General features: G+C 38.8%; 1 protein-coding gene across 1 annotated transcript in view; it reads right to left on the bottom strand.

Moving 5' to 3' along the window:
• Window positions 1-17,797, bottom strand: part of LOC116067214 (protein kinase C-binding protein NELL1) — a 319,826-nt gene that overhangs the window by 60,101 nt on the left and 241,928 nt on the right. The window contains exon 14 of the mRNA XM_031323575.2: window positions 2,125-2,247. Coding sequence (XP_031179435.1) covers window positions 2,125-2,247 — 123 coding nt within the window. The remainder of the gene's footprint in view (window positions 1-2,124; window positions 2,248-17,797) is intronic.

Genomic DNA, 17,797 nt, shown 5'->3' with positions numbered 1-17,797 from the left:
CACCTAAGAATGACAGAGGGCATTTTAAACAGCTACACAGCACTCAATAAATATTCACTTGCATTAACACTAACACAGGGTCACAGGAATACAATAGAGAGACAAATGCCACTGCAAGCTCCCAAAGTGCTTTTCATGTAACTGGTAAACAAACATAAATGTAATTGAATGGGATTCTTTTTTATTTCTCATTTTATTGCTCAGTTCGATAAAAGAGTTGTTAAACACAGTGCAGCTTCCCCTGAATGGGAAATCATTAAATAGCAATAAGTCATTCTTGTTGTAAATATGTCATTCTGTGTTCACACAGTTTGTTAAAGATGCCATTTCTGAATTGGCCAGCCAGTGAAAATGGCTAGTTCAGGCAACAAGCCAATGTTTATTGGCAAGACATCTGCATTGATTGTGACAAGCTACTAAAACCAAATAACATATCAACGGTGCCCAGTAATAACAGGATGTTAAAACTTTCAAAGCTCACTTTACATGGCAGCAGGCCGGTTTTCAGATACATTTTGCCAAAGCTGAAACTTTGAAATTGATTAGTATGGTTCATGCAAAGCTTGAATCATGTGTAATCACTACGGTTGGTAAGCCATGGTACTTTGAGTACAGCAAAATTGTTCTCTGTTAAAACACTGGCTTTATGCACCTATTGGCTCTTTTGTGTTCAAAAACTGTCCATTTGCATCTATTTCAACGATATTTCACAGGTGCATCACACCTCTGAAGTCCAGCTTTTGGTTTTAAAACTTTTGATAATATACTAAATGTTATGAGACATTGCTTTAACCTATACAGTCATTCTAATGTAGGTATCATCACAATATTAAACAAAAATACGAAAGTATATAAATATTTCAATTCATGCTCGATGCAAAAACATTCTTTCAGACAAAATCCTTCAAACGTATAAAACCAAAAACTTTAAATAGTCATTGTGTTTGCAAAGTTTGAATTAACAGCCTGCTGTGAGTTTGCGTGTGAATGTTTATCGCTCCTAATAAGCAGGTGGCACCGTGCATGGTAGCCTCTGCCACCTGTTTGTGTGTGTGTGTGTGTGTGTGTGTGTGTGTGTGTGTGTGTGTGTGTGTGTGTGTGTGAAGAGAGTACTGTGCAGAATTGGGCTGGAAATTAATGAATATGATAGCAGTCTTATGGGCATATGAAATATTAAATAACTGATCAGGAACATAAACTATATATTCATATAGGTTACATATCTATTTTTTTGAACAGCATTTAAATTACTATATTTGAACAGCATTTAAATTACTATATTTCAACATGAAGCAGGTGTAAACTGCATTGAAATATAGTCATTGTAATGCTGTTAAAACAGTGGATATGTTACCTAGATGTCAAAAAAACCATTGCCAAATAAATTCCTACCACATTATGTTGAGTTTAGTATCCATTTCAGGATTTGTTAATTTCCTTTTATTGAGGCACTTTTCCACTTTAATTTAATCACTGTCTGTCAGTTTTCATTTTCTGAATCTGGCAATCCACAAGTGCTTTAGTCATTAGGCTGGAGTGTGCTACGAACGCTCTAAAGGTTTATGCAGCAGGGTGAATGGAGGCTTTTACAAAGAGATTTGATTTTTTTTGTATATATATTAAGCAAGTGCAACTGTGTTGTACACACACACAACCACACACACTGCACAAAAACATTTCTCATTTCAACCCTCTTTCCTCCCTCCATCTGTATGCCACTGTAGGGCCAATCGGGTGAGGCGCCTGGGCGTGGAGACAGGTCAACAGGGAGCAGGTTGTGCATTGAGGGAGAGGATGCACACATGTGGAAAAACAGGCTGAAACTGCTCCAGTATTAATTTTCATCATCTCTGTGGCACCAGCTGCCTGGTTAGGTGATGTGAAGACGGAGTGAACCAGACCAACTATGATGTTACGGAGCAGAGGATCAGCCACCATCAAAGGATGTGGAGGAAGGTCTGGGTCTGTATTTGTGTGTGTGTGTGTGTGTGTGTGTGTGTGTGTGTGTGTGTGTGTGTGCGTGCGTGCATGCGTGTGTGTGCATGTGTGTGTGTGTGTGTGTGTGTGTGTGTGTGTGTGTGTGTGTGTGTGTGTCTGGAGGGCTGTTCCAGGGCAGGAACTTACCTCTGCAGATGGTGCCGTTGCCCACGTAGCCCGGCTTGCAGGTACACAGGTGTCCTCTGATAGTGTTGGTGCAGATGGCGTTCTCATTACACAAATTTTGGCCGCTGGCGCATTCGTCATGCTCTGAGGGAGAGACAGAGAGAGGGACTCCACAGTCAGAATAGATGTGTGTGTTTGTTGTGGAAAAGATGGAGAGTTTATTGGGAAAATGCTCATTTATTTTTGTGCTGAGCAGCCATGGAAATCCCACTGATGAGGATAATCAACAAGCTAGTTGGCTGAGAATATGAAGCCACAGCTGAGCTTTTCTTCTAACTTAGAGGACACCAGAGAGGGGAGAAAGTGCAGTATCAGATTTTTGTAAATATAATATAATAGACTACGACCTGTGAACGACGGTGTGCTTTTTTAGCTTTTCACATATTTTTACATACAGTATCGGACCTGTTCCATGTAATTTACAGTTAACACAGATTAATGCTTCCTATCCAGTTATTATAACTCAAGAGTACAATGTCACACTAGAAAATATCAAAGCAGTTAACAATGTGTGATTTGCCTGTTTAAAAGGATTTGGCTACATGTGGCTGCAGGGATGCAAACTGAACCAATCACTGCAGATAAGATCATCACATCAGCTGAGTTCTCTACAGCCGACAAGAGTAAAACTGATGGCATGTCAACACCCTGCATTTGCAAGATTGGCATTTTTTCCCCCTTATATCCTTGAATTAAAAGTAGCACGGTCCATCATGGGCGGGATAGATTCTTGGACTATAAAACTGAGAGACTATTTTATTATAGAAAACAGTGCAAGGTCAGCAGTATATATATATATATATCATAAATTTGCTTCATTCATGAAACGCTGACTCACTAATAACATGGTGGTACACTACACAGTGCTGTATGTACTGTACATGCTCAGGGTCATTGTTTTATATTCAGCTGGGTACCATGAACTGCTCTCTTGACTTTTATATTTTTGATGTTAGCTTGAGGCAAGAGGGAATAAGAGGTGGGTTTAATACTGCAGGCGGTGCAGCGCCGCTACAAAACTTTTCTTAGAAGCTTTGCTTTCCAGATGTTTGCTGAATAACCTTGACGTTACTCAGACTTTAGTAGTTGGCTGCATCTCCTGAATATTTCACTGAAAACCTTTTTTTTTTTTTTGGAGTATCCAACACTCATCACATGTAGCCTGAAAGGTCGATCAGAAAAGTTTGTAGCTTGGATGAATTACAACAGTGAGCCATGTTTCATTGTGAAATCCTATACTTACACAACCCCAGTGCTCAAGATATTATAGGCTGGAGTGTACAAGGAACGCTCTAAAGGTCTATGAATGGAGGCTTTTACATAGACATTATTTTCAGATATGTTTAAAAAAAACATAATATTGCCAAAATATGGCCAAATAAACAGCTTCCATTTTGCTAGCGTGATAAGCTGTCCCCTTAGCCTATGTTTGTTTTACATTGATCGCAAATGGCAAATAATAAGCAGCTTACTTCACTTGTATTTGGTCATATCTTGGCAGAAATATGAGAAACATATGCTTGAAACATACTGAGGATACAAGTGGCCAGCAGAAAAATTGATTATGCTGCATTTCAATCAGGAGAGACTTGTTTGCAGATTTGATTCGATTTAGGAAGAGAGCAGTGATTAAGTGTTAAGTGTTAGGTCTTCCTGAAAGAATTTACGCTGAGCTACAGTTTATATGGACTTTTTTGTGAAAGGGTGTCACTGTTGGAATCCTCACCTATAAAAAATCAATAAGAACTCTTGTGCTGGAATATTCTCTGGTTTGGCCAGTGTCAATTTAACTATGCAATAACAATATCAACTGAAATAATAAAGTAATTACAAATATTTTTTCATGTGCTATAAATGTGCATATTCACACACTGTGTGCAGTTACTCAAATGACCACAAACCAAGTGACACACATGGAAACTGGTGGCCCTGAGGGTCTGCAGCCCCGGGACAGTTTCCAACTTTGACCTTTTGGTAATCCAAACTCGTCCAAGAACTTTTATAAATGAGGCCCCACAGTTCAGCTGAATTGGTCCAAATATGAATGAATGGACCCATGCGTCTGATCTGCATGCAATTTTTTTAACCCTTGTGTTGTCTTTGGGTCAAATTTGATCCATTTTCTAAATGTCTATATCAGAAGTATGGGTTTCTTTGTTACTACCTAATTGTAATTACCCAAAAATAACGCGGATGATTCCATACAACGCGCATCGCAAGTACGACAAAAGATCGGATCTCTACTTTCATTGAATTTTGGGTGTTTTGTTCAATTTTCTAGCATTTGAAAAAAAAAACAGTATTCTGACTGAATTTTGACATATTCCCTTCTGTGATTATCCTACCTTTATTATTAGTCTGAATAATTCATAATTTCTGCTTTTTTATCTCCAGGATTAGGTATAATTTCCTATAAGGTTTATTGACCATGAGTTCCAAAAATAAGTGTAAAACTAGTAATAAGTTGGTGTTAGTGGTGTTCATACATGGTAGTGAAAGGAAGTGTAAAACGGGGGGAAAAAGGGGCCAAAAACATTGAAAAAAGCGCCAAAAGGGTCGAAAATGTTCAGTTTTGACCCGAGAGGACAAGTGCATGGTCCAATGGAAGACAACACAAGGGTTAATATATATATTTTTTCAACTCCAATCCCCCATTTTTATTCCAATTTGGAATGTCAAATTTACACAATTTGCACAATATACCATTACCCTGAAACCAAAAGAGCTAAATGGAATTCAGCCATCATTTATTTTACTCTTACACCTATGTCAAAATGTCTTCCATGAAAATGGCGAGGACATGCAATACTGATTAATTGTGATTCATTAGTGTCCTATTGAGAGTTTGACATGCCATCAATAGTGAATAATAATGACAGATTTCTGTCACCTCAGGTTTCTTAAGTCCACTGTTCAGCACTGCATTAGCCTGCTGCAGCATGCTAATCACACCGCAATCAAAATATCATACAAGACATACGACATGTTCTACTAATGAGCCCCACACCGAAAGATCCTAATGAGGCCGCTCTGGAGGCCACCACCCATGCATATGCAATGCACTATTATAAAAAAGGGGATATAGGATCCATACATTTTTTTAAAAGAAACATAAATATAAGAAAAGGAAATAGAAAATGATGGATCTCTCTTTTGCTTATAAATTAGGATTAATTGTTTTTTGGCAACCAAGTCCCACTGCTGAGCTTAGAAAAGTGATTAAGCTGCAGTTAATGTGTTCTCAATTAGAAGAATAACATAATTTTAGATGATTATAAACAATACATTAAAAAGAAACCTTTGATTTACAACAGAGCTGCACTGCAGAAGTGCCTTTTTTATATCAAACCATGAACAGTGTCTTTTAGTGCCATGCAGGACCTGGCCTGAGGCTGTCTCAACTTACAAGGTACACACTCACTGAAACACACTCCTCATTAATATGCAAAAGCTTTGCTGGGAGTCATGACTAATACATTTCCCTTAATTAATGAGTGGTGCTCATGAAGCCCCGGAGCAACTCGGAGAAATTATTTAGCTTTTCTCTTCCCAGGGATTTCCTCCCCACGCTGAACTATAAAGTGGAGGTGAATGTCAACAGAGCTGATGGGATATGTAAGGATTTATTTATTTTATTTTATGTGAAGAGATATGAAATATAGGCTACATTAATGGTAGAGTAATAGAGGAAGAGTTCCATGATTAAATAGTCAGTGTGTTAATGGCTGTGAGCTGATGGAGGGGAGAGCAACAATCAAAACATTGATGACCATGGCTGCTTATTAATGCGGTTTAATGTCAGCTGGCCGAGTTATAAAAAAAAATATATATAGAGTTGGAAGTATAAACAGTTTATAAAGATAAACTACTTAGCAAGTGTGTTTGCCAGCTAGCCATAACTTTACAAATCAATCTTGCATTGCACCTTTCATACAGGTAGCATGTCAAAGTGTTTTACAGGTCAGTGACGAATAAGATTAATAAGATAGTAGAGCGATTACCATTAAAATAACAGAAGACTAATGGACACAAAAAGTTCAAATGCAGGGGTATTATTATGAAAAGGCAAAACAAACAAATTGAGTAAAAGCAAAGAGAAAGAAAAAATAATAAAATCAATTTGCCCAATTGCCATAATGTGTTCTAGTCAAAAGACAAGTGGAAAAGTTTTAAGATTACATTTTAACATATCAAAACCTTCAAGCTTGGGTCAAATCCTTGGGAGGATTGTTCCAACAGCTCAGTGTATTAAAGCTAAAAGCTGCCTCAAAGGTTTTTGTCCTGCACTTCAAAACGACTACAAAGCTCGAGCCTGAGAGGACCTGAGGGGCCATGCTGGCTCATACATTAAAAGCACTCCAGACAAGTACATAGGTGCAAGACTGATAACTGAAATCAATCAATATGTAAAGACCATTCGTGTGTGTGTGTGTGTGTGTGTGTGTATGTGTATGTGTGTGTGTGTGTGTGTGTGTGTGTGTGTGTGTGTGTTTGAGGGTTGCACTATTCTCAATTCTGCTGATGATTGTATGAGAAGTCATATTAGATTGATGTATTTTTGCAAGCTGCTGTGTTGTAGTGCTCATAGTCTTCTGTATGTGTTAAATCTATTATTATCTGGATTGGGCAAAGGGCTGCTTGACATTGTGAGTCATTTGATTAAATATAGTAAACAATAGTGCTTAATGCAGCTATAATATTGCATTTCATGGGTTTTGTATTTCGATAATAATGTATTTTTTTTTCTAAACAAACACTCACTGTTTCATAGAGGAAATGCATTTCAATGCACCTGTACACTGGCTTCAAAATGAGCTGTCGTGGGCGGACTGAAAAACAAATTACAGCTCTCACAGAATAATTAATGGAATGTATAAACCATCAGAGATGGATTAGATCTACCAGTTAGAGAAATTTATTTTTTCTACAATACAATAACTTAACCCAGTGATGGAAAGTTATTACACTGACAGTAGTAAGCTCAGTGGAGATAACGTCTGAGCACACTGCCCATCTCTGTCAGGTTTGGTGTAATTAGTGATGATTATAGAGTGATGCGGTGTCAGGTCTGGACATTTTGAGGTGACCCCCCCAAAGTGCTGGGCTACTGATGCGTAATGACCACGGACAGCGGCCGTCACACTCAGTATGGCTTTTGCCCTTTCAACGCGGCGGAGAACGCAGGGTAATGGGAGGATCAGAGAGAGGTTATTTCCCATTTCACAGAAATACTGAGAAAAACAATATTCATTTCTCACCAATGAGAGCAGGTCAGAACTTGAGCTGTGTCCAAATTCCCTCCCTTGTTCAGCCATTTACTTATTTCCTTATAGGGTTAGTAGTTTAGTAGTCTCGCATTGCCAGATCTTCCTCCACAGCGCTGCGGAGGAGGGTCTGGCTAGTCCACACAGCATTCGGGGATGGGAGAAAGACGTGCTCTGGTTTATTGGCATTTCTTTAAACCAATCACAATCGTCATGGGCGGTGCTAAGAGCCGGACAGAGCCACGGTGCCGCTGTAAAATAGCCTCGGGAAGGAACTTGTTTTGGTGGAACGTGTACGTTCAAAAGTTGTTTTAGTCGTGCAACAGAAAACTCAGATTGGAGTTGGACAGATAGTCTAGCTAGCTGTCTGGATTTACCCTGCAGAGATCTGGGGCCTCGTTTGTAAACTCTCTACGCAAGAATTGGGGTTTATAAAAAGCAAACTTGGCAGGAAAATGACCCAGGCATACGCACAGAAATGGGTGAAATGAGAAACGGCGACACCGACGGCAGGTGGATGAAGTGACAGTAAATAAGGTTGGTAACCAACCAGGAATTACAGTTCTTTGATTTTTTTCCCTCCAGTTTCTTTCCTTTTGCCTTTTATCTCTGTAGGTGTGTCAGACAGCTTAATGCTTATTTTCTGCTCAAGCTGAAACATTTTCAATGTACAGGCAACTATTGACCTCCATTTTCACTGCCTAGAGCTAATGATTTGTGTCTACTCGTCTCTTCGCCTTTATATAAATCATACAGCCACCTGTAAAATGCACTCCATGTTCAATCTGAATAAGTAAAATGTGAGGAAGCATGGGTAACTAAGTGTACTCGTGTAGGTACCATTTTGAGCTACTTGTACTTTAGTTCTGCTACGTTACACTTCTCACAACATTTAAGAGGGAAATATTGTACTTTTTACTCCACCACATGTTTATGACATGTGTAGCTCCTTTGCAGATGACAGCTTATAAAACATGAAGCATGGACGCTTTTAAAATACAATACATTGTTAAAGGTTAAAGCAGTGGTTTTCAACCTTTTTGACTAATGACTCCTTACAAAATAGCACAGTGTAGTTGTGCATAGCAGTATGTCGAACCTTCTACATGGTTTCATTTGAAAGCCAAAGAGGTAAAATGATCCAATATTTCGGAACTAGCAGTTAGGATTTAAGATAAGCCCAAAAATCAAGTTTTACGGCTCTTCACTTTTACTTGCCCTTTATGCTAACAATCTTAGAATTTAAGCATCCTGGACTGTTGTTCTCACACTGGATAAGACAGGCAGCTAAATGCCTTCAACGCAAATATATTAAGGGTGTATCTTAAGTAGCACTGACCTAGTGTGATATCAGTGTAATCTGTGTTGAAGTGTGGAGAATAAAACTAACATATCATGACAAGTTGTAGAGTGTGTGTGTCAGTGTTGTGTAAAGTGTGCTAATTAATCACATCACAAGACAGACAAATGGTTTTAAATACTGCACCTAAAACATGGAGATCATTTCGAAAAGACAGATTTTATTCACATATGTGAGTCTACAGTAAGCTACTTTTGTAAAGATACCTGGAAATGTGTGTATACCAACTCTAATGTTGTGAGTGTGCTGCCGTGGCCCAGTCAGCTGACTGAGTGAGCCTTTAAAAGCTCTCTCCACTAACCCTCTCTCTTCCAGCCAGTAAATACCGCAGCAGCAGTGTCTACCATTTTTGTTTGGTGCCCATTTATACTTGTCTTTTGGAGTCCTGTTACTTTCTCTCATGACACATATTTTACTCAAACTGGATTGCTGATGTCAATTCACGTTTCTTTCATGTCACAGAGAAACTAAACCCATGTCAGTGTTATTCGCGTCGTATAAATGATGTCTGCCAAAATTTCTTTTACTATATTCCATCTGTCTTCTCCTCTTTTCAGTGCTAAGCTTTTTTTGTGAATGGTCTCTAAAACTAATCAAAAGAGACGGACTCTGTGTGTATTATAGGAACTATGAGTAAAACCAACACCTCATGATTCACTTTTACTTTGCATAATAAATTTCTATAACATGTCCTCAGTTCGCACTGTCGTAATGTCAAACAGAACACTTCAGTAATGTGAAATTTAATGACCAGTGACTAGACCATAAAAAAAGAACAGAGATTTTTATTTCTATTGTCTATTTTTCTGCCAGCACATAGTCGCCATGATCACTTTCTGCCTCTGCCTTGCTGCTCACCTTGACGTGATGTGAACTCAGCAGAGATCTGTCCTGTGTCACAGGGCGGAAAATATTGATTTCCTGTCATAGCATTTAGCCTGGAGGACATGGATTTCCATAAAATTAGTTGAACATTTCTGAATTTCCTGCAGTAATCTACCTGGCGTTCAAGAGGCTGTTTTATGTTGACCCGCCAGTCAATTGATTCCACATTTACAGCTACTTCTCAATACTACTGCATGCAAGCTATGTGTGTGTTCACAAATGAAAAGATTGCATTATTACAATTGAATTAAGACAAAGTGGGGCTTAAAGGGCTCCTTGCATAGGGCAGTGTAGACTTTATGTATTCTGGTGACCTTTTAAGACCGCTTCTTTATCTTCCTATCGTCCTTTTATGATGCAGATGTCCCTTTATCACATTTTTTTTTTACAGTATAAATTATGTCATCACTGAACTAAGGCACTAAGGTAAGGAACGTATGCATAAGATATGTTTCTATCCAAATGTTATGGAATCTTTAAGAACATTTCCACAAGTCACAAAAATACAATCCTAATTATAATATGTATTTTCATTCTAAAGAGGGTAGATTAAGAAAGCAATAGTGTGTCTGACATTTGTGACCATGGGCCTGTGTCCTGTTTCCCACAAACAGTTGATGTTTTGTTTTTAAGGAAAACCGTTTAAACAGCTGCATATTCACACACCCAGGAGATATGGAGCAACATAGGCATTCATTTTGGAGTCATGTTTCTGGTTACCTGATACATCTATGTCCTGTTTTTTTTTTTGTTTTTTTTTCATTCATTCATTCAAACCTTTATTTAACCAGGATAAAAACTCCTTGAGATTACAAATCTCTTTTGCAAAAGTGTCCTGGCAAGTGGCAGCAGCGTGGTTTCAAAATAAATACAAAGACAATAACAAATTAAAAACATAAGACACACTTTCACTCATCAAATTCAAACAACAATGTCATCATAAAAAAAAAAATCTGGGTCCTAAAACAATTTAAAAACAATGACAGACAGACCGCCTTTCTGCAAGATCCTTTAGAAAGCCTTTAAAAGAACAAAATGAGACCAACTCCTTCAACTGTAGTTCATTCTGAAGCTGATTCCATGCAGATGGAGCTTTCACTCTCCTATTAGCTCCATTTTGGACTCCATCGGCTCCTGGGGAAAATGTCTGGCGCTTTAGCAGCTAAATGCTGCACTATGTTGATTAGCTAATCAGTAACTGTGTCTGTCTGCTGTTTATTGCTGGACAAAAAGCGTACGATGGGTTTTTGTAGCTTATTCGCTGAAAACAGACAGCTGTGAAACAGCACTGATAAGAGAGGTAAGAGTTAACGAAAACAGTTAAAACCAATAAACTAAAAGATGCTCAAATGCTTGGAGCTGAGGGGAACTGTGGAGTCAAGTGATAATACTGTGTGGGTTTGATATTACAGTATGAGCAACGGCTTTCACATCTAAACAGTGATCCATTGTAATATAAACATCAATTATACCCACTTTAACCACAGAGGCATAGTATGAGCTGTTTTTATAGGGATCATATGAATCGTTTTGGAAGGCACTTATATAGGTATGGAGACTTGTACAGACGAAATGGTGAGTGGCGCTGGGACTATACTGCCCAAAATTAAACACTAGGTGAACCAAGGTTCCACAACATCATCATTTACAACACCACAATCTCGAACTTGGCTTGTTTCTTATAGTGGGTTTTTTATTTGAAAGAAATGGTTTATCAGTCCCTCCAGGATTTCGCGATGTCGCGATCGCGCCAATTCACGCAAATTCAACCAATCACCGCAAATTTGGTGTGACTTGCAATTTTGACCAATCACCGCAACTTTTCCGCACATTTGACCAATAACCTGAAGTTTCCCACGACTTCAACCAATCACAGCAGTCCCACATGCACTCTGAGAGCCAATGACCAATCGGGAGTGAGAACAGGTTGATCATTGTCCTTGTTTGTGATATGAAGACGAGACATATGTGTGACTCATTTACCAACAAAACGTACAGCGAAAGACCGTGCAAAACATTTCAGACCGTCCGATACATTTTACCATCAATGTAGACTTTAACGATTTAAAAGTCGCTGAAGTTGCTGCCGTTTCCATCCTGGCTGTCGGCTCTCTGCAGCGGGTGGGGCTACTGCTCCGTGCCCCCCGCGACTGACGCTTGCACACACACAAACACACACACAGACACACACACAAACAACACACACATGGTGGATGCAGGAGAAAAAGGAGATGAGACGACACGATGACCTAAATTGAGGACAGCTACGCTCGTTATTGTAAGTGCAATGATAAGTTAAAGTCAGTACGTTATCAAACCGTATGAATGTGTGTCCCAGCCCAGGCCAGCATAGGAAAATAACTAACGATGTAAAGATCAACAAGCCACTGACAGATATGTTCAAATTTGATTAATTCAATACATTATTATTTTTTGTCTTAAATCCACCAGCCGTTTTCATATTATACCAAAATTTGCAGCATCCTGAGCCTTTTTGGTAAGGTTACTAGGAAAACTCAGCCCAGAGTAATTTTATTCTCCCCAAAACAAGTTTCCTTTTTATTTTGAAAGAACTATACAAAAAAAAAAAATCGCAACTTTTTTGCAACTTTCACTGTCTCCTGCAACTTCATTGCAACAAACATACAAAAGACGTCGCAACTTTTATCGCAATATTTTACAAAAGCTCCCGCGAAATCAGGCATTTTGGGCCGCAACAATCTCAAAAAAAGGCTGCGAAATCCTGGAAGGACTGGTTTATACACTACATTTATGTAACACTTTTATATCAAGGTGCTGTACAATGTGCTTCTTATTAACCCACGCATCAAAGCACACATATTTACAGGTAATAGCACCGTATTTATAAGGATTGGCACGTAAATAAGCACGTTTTGCAATAAAATTGGGGCAGGAAAGCAGAAGAAGTACCTCCAGAAGATACATCTGCACAGCTGCTGAGGGAGTGCACGTGTTACAGTCACATGCTATTATTAACATTAAACACCATTTATTTTTTCACTATGTTTTATTTGTATTGGGACAAGTATGTAGCATAGACCTATGCCACACACCACAGCATGCACGTCCCTAGATGGACCCTTATCCTAGCGCTTTAAAACACAAATGCTTCTCACTATGCTGCAAATATTTTCATTTACATCATGAATTATAGCCGCTTTGGTGGCATTATCGCTCAGTTTTGCTTTATAGCATCCTGACCACCCTGTTCATATCCCTTCTGTGTAACAGCAGCACAGAGCTTGCGAGGTAATGCAACTCATTTATTACCCAATGAAATATACAGCTCAAGGCAATAAAGATGCTTAGGCTGCAATACACATTAATGAAAGCATGTTCCATTAATGCGCTCTGTCAGTAAACATCCATCCCATACAGCGCATTATTATTCCACACGCCTCCATGTGTATTCAGCTAGGGGAACAGCAAGACAATGCGTCACAGAAGCAGAGATAAAAGCTTACAGAAAAGCAGCGTAACATGAGGATAGACATCACTCTGGATGGTTGTATAGTCTGCTGACGAGCAGGAACAAACACTGCTTACATCAAACCTTTATGGGAAAGCTAAATATAAACACCAGCTTCTCAGAGCCAATTACAAATGGATGAGGACTAAGGAAAACTTATGTGACTCCTTTCCCAAACTGTGTTTGATGGGTTTATTAAATTGGCTGGTGCCGAGCCAGCCTGACAGCGTGACCTCCATTTTAAAAGTTAATGTATACAGGGAGGGTTGCTAAGATTTCCAGACTCGTCACACCTGAGCTCCACATTCATTGCATGTATAATTGTAATTGGATTTGATTAAATTTTCATTAAACATATAATGTGTTTTGAGGGTGGATGGGAATGCAGCTTTTCCCAATGATAGGATTTTGGAGAATATATATAGCAACTGATGCATAAAATTATTGGCAGCTTCTTTTAGTCAGCCATACAGCAGAGCCTGAGCATATTGTCTATGGACGGCAGCTTGATAAGAAGAAGACAAAAAGTCAAGTATTGATCAGTGGAGTGCTGATGAGAATAGAAGAGAAAAATACATTAGAGAATCAAAGGCAACAGCTTGGGATGTAGCTGCTGTCTGAATGAAGGATTAGCACACTTAACACTTCAATCTGCTCAATTTAATCAATACAGTTAAAATACCACCGTGTGTTTGTGTCAGCTAAAAGAACACTAAAGGAGTTGTGCGTGAACAGACTAATAATATTAGAGCTTAATTTGGTTTTGAAATCAATACAAGTTTTAAAAAACAGAACCAATCATTTATTGGTCTTTTTTTTCTTGCTTACACTGCTTGCTTAAGATTATATAAGAAGGCAGGATATTTTACAGTTGACCAATTAACTGTACTACCACTTATTACAGTTATAAATAAAGTAAACAGTAAACAATAAACAATATTTTCTTAGCTGGAGTTTGAGATCATTTCTGTTGGGTTGAAGTTTTCTTTTTAAGAGATTTAGGAGACTTGCCCTTCTTGCCTTAATCAAAGTAATTCCTGCCAGGCCCTGGCGTTTACATCTCTGCTAGCCCGGAGACTGATCTTGTTCAACTGGAGGCTTTCCCGCCCCCCCACACACGACCGTTTGGATTAAAGAGGTGCTTGACAATTTGAAGCTTGAGAGATATTCTCTGAAAGGCTCTATCGCGACATTCATAGAGATGTGGAACCCTTTCCTAGAACTCGTTGACTCCCTCAGCTTATCTCCTGACTTGGAGGACAGAGCTCCTTCTGGACTGCTCTACTTGACGCCAGCTGCCACCCTCCATCTCCTCTCTTCCTGTATCTCTTTTAATTTGTCTAACTTTTTCACTTTTATCTTCTGATGTTGTGTGCCCTCACTGGTGTGTGCTTGTCAGTGTGCATGGGTCTGTGTTGCGTGTCCCCGTTTGTTTTGGACCTGAAGTGTTTGAAGTTTGTGTGGTGGGTAGGGGAATTGAAGGGAAGTGACACACTGTTTTCACTATGCTTTGTTCACCATGGACTGTGCTGTATGTCATGTATTGTGAACATTTAAAATTTAAATAAAAAAACTCCTGCCAGAGTTCACGTTTCCAAATCTCCTGAGCAAAATGTTATTAAATGAATATAGCTCACTGACAAATAGCTGAATTTTGCTCAACCACAATAAAAAAATGAAATTAATAAAAACAAGGGTAATCAGTAGTGTCTCAACGTCTTTTAGGCCCCTAAGCTGAAAGAGAGACCGAGTAGGGACCCCCTACCACATATATTGTATACAATTGAGTTGCATATTAAACATATTAAACTGGGCAGAATGGATGAAAATAAATGGATATTATTTAAGCATTATGAGGTTAAACATACATCTGGAAGGCACAGTGACTCCTTAAGCTTAACTGTATGGCTACTATAGTAACCTATAGTAAGCTTATCTTCAATGTGTAAATTCAATTTACAATATTCAATATATCTTAGCTATTTTAATTTTGAATTCATATAAATGTATATTTTCAGACTTGTTTTCATTTTTGAAATAAGAAACTTTCAAAAAAAAATTATATATATTTCTTTTTTTTTACATAATTTGGCGCCCCCCTGCTCTATTCTGCCAACAATTAGCTAATACCAATATGTTTGTGATGGACTACCATCAGCCAATATTATTGTTCAAACTGCTCTTGCAGTACAGTGTCTTGAGACCACAGAAGAGTATAAAAGCTGCAGCTTGACAGTCAGTGAGCTCTTTAATCTATTAGAGTGTTTCAGTGTCTTTACATACAGTGTGCAAAGCTACAGCTTTCTAAGAGATGAGGCTTTCATTTTAAAAATGGCTTTACTACACTTTATCTCCAGGCCTGAGCTGAACCTGATGTCAGAGTGTATTTACAGGACGAAGCTGAGAGTAAAGACCTTAAAGCTCTCATTCCAGCGCTTTAATCGGCAAGCCTTATCAGCGCATGCTTAATGTAGAAAACAATTCTTCTAAAACCCAGAGATCATAAGATATGTGCACAGTGGTAGTCGGACAACCATTTCCACAATGACCTACTGTACGGTAGAGAACTATTATCCAACAACACATGAAGTCAAAGATCATAATTACCTTCCGCAGGGGAAATCACTCGAGTTCTGCTTGCACTGCACCATAAAGACTGAGGGTAAACACCAGCATAATCTACACTTTAATCTAAACTCAACACATAAACAATAATCCACATACAGGAAATAAATATCTGTTTTATAAATGTCCTTCTCTGTGTATTTAGGAACTGGCCAGAAAAGCTGTTCTGTTCCTCAAAACTCAATATGTACATATCATCAGTTTCACATCAAATGTCCTTTAAATGGGGGACACATTTTTTTTTATTTTGTACAACATATAAAGCTAAAGTCATCCTGGACAAACAGTGAACTGATTTGTGCTGCATAAATATGGATGTGATGACAGCTCTGTGGCATTTTGAGAACGGGAGATATGGAACATCGCACTAGCTGCCACCTCTCTTCTTCCCTCTGTCCATCCTCTGTTTCCCCAGAGCTACTTGGCTGCTTCCATAGAGGGGAAATCAAGTGGAACCACAATTACCGCAGCCTCCCATTGTTTACAGGGAGCTGTCTGCACAAAGGACAGGCTCCACCGCCAGGCAGGAGAGACAGAGAGAGCGAGATGAGGCTGAGTGTGTCCAATGCCAAAGGTGATACATGATGTGTCGTGCGAAAGCTGCAATAGGTGACATTTTCATCCTCTGAGGAAGGAGCTGCTCAGATTGTAATATCGAGGGTAAATTTGTAGACCACATGGTGCCTACAGTGATGTAAGGTAAGTTTGTGGGTGGACAAAGCCAAGAGCTGTCTGATGTCCACAGAGACACGCATGCATGCACGCACGCACGCACAAGAAACACATTGCACTAACACAAACACTGGAGTCAGTGATTGTCATCAAACACATTTCTTCTGCAGTCTCTGTGTTTTCATCTCTGCTAGAGTGTAACAATTCAGGTGACTTCTGTACATTTGACTGATGACACGTATACGTACGGTCATTCCTCTCCACATGAAGCCTTTAAAAAAAGAAAATACAAATAAAAACACAGACAATTCTCCTAGAATAGTAAAGAGCTGTTGGGCACAAACAGCAGCAGTTTTGACAAAGGCTAAAGAAAAGAAAAGTAATGTGACGGTAACAATTTCAAAGGGGTTGTATAACATACTAAACAGCAGCGGTACGCACAATTTTGAAGTTACTTAGTACTTTCATATTTAGGTAGCATTTCATCCTTCTTAATACTACTGCACTATTTCAGAGTGAGATATTAAACTTTGTATTCCACTACATTTATCTGACAGCTATAGTTATTGGTTTCTTTGCCGATTGAGATTTTACCAACAAGTCATAATACCTTAACGACCGAATAGCTTGTTAAGTATTTACAGGTATCCATTCAGTATTGCTAACTTTAGTTACGTACATGAATAGTTCTTCCTCGGCTAACCAATCAACCTGTTTTCTGAATGAAAAGTATAACTTAAACAAGAATATTGTTTTGAAGACTTTGGGATTTTGGTAAAGCTGATACATCCTGCTATAACCTTAAACCTGTTGTTTAAGGCTGCTAGCTAGCACTATGGATTCGAACAGTGAAAAGTTCAAGATAAACACGTAGAGTAATACCCTTTTCCGTAAACGTAGGCGATTTAAAAAAGAACATTTTGTCATAAAAGTAATCCAGCATCCACAGCAGCCTTTACAACTCAAACGTTTAAAATATCAGCCTGTTCTCATGAATCATTCGTTCAAAAAACTGCGAAAGGTTAAGCACTGTAATCCTAAATTGACAGCCGCAGAGAGCGGCATTCACTTCCTGGGGAAAACTAAAGCCTTTTCCCCCAGGAAATGCGTGTACTTTAGGAGTGTTTTAATCCAAAACACAATCTTCATCCTGATCTTAACTAGTCGTTTTGGTGTCTAATCCTAACTTTCGTCGCGGCAAAACGCTCATATTTTGTGGACTGAATTTAACTGTAATGTCCGCTGAAACGACCGGCTCCTCGCAATGCTTTGTACCCGGCTCAAACTCACCTATTTTTGGGTAACTGAACCACCAACTAAGACTGATAAAATGGAGGT

Source organism: Sander lucioperca, chromosome 3 (assembly GCF_008315115.2).
Source record: "Sander lucioperca isolate FBNREF2018 chromosome 3, SLUC_FBN_1.2, whole genome shotgun sequence".
In the NCBI taxonomy this organism is placed as follows: Eukaryota; Metazoa; Chordata; class Actinopteri; order Perciformes; family Percidae; genus Sander; species Sander lucioperca.
The sequence above is the reverse complement of the archived record's forward strand: the minus strand, read 5'-3'. Positions and strand labels throughout refer to the sequence as shown.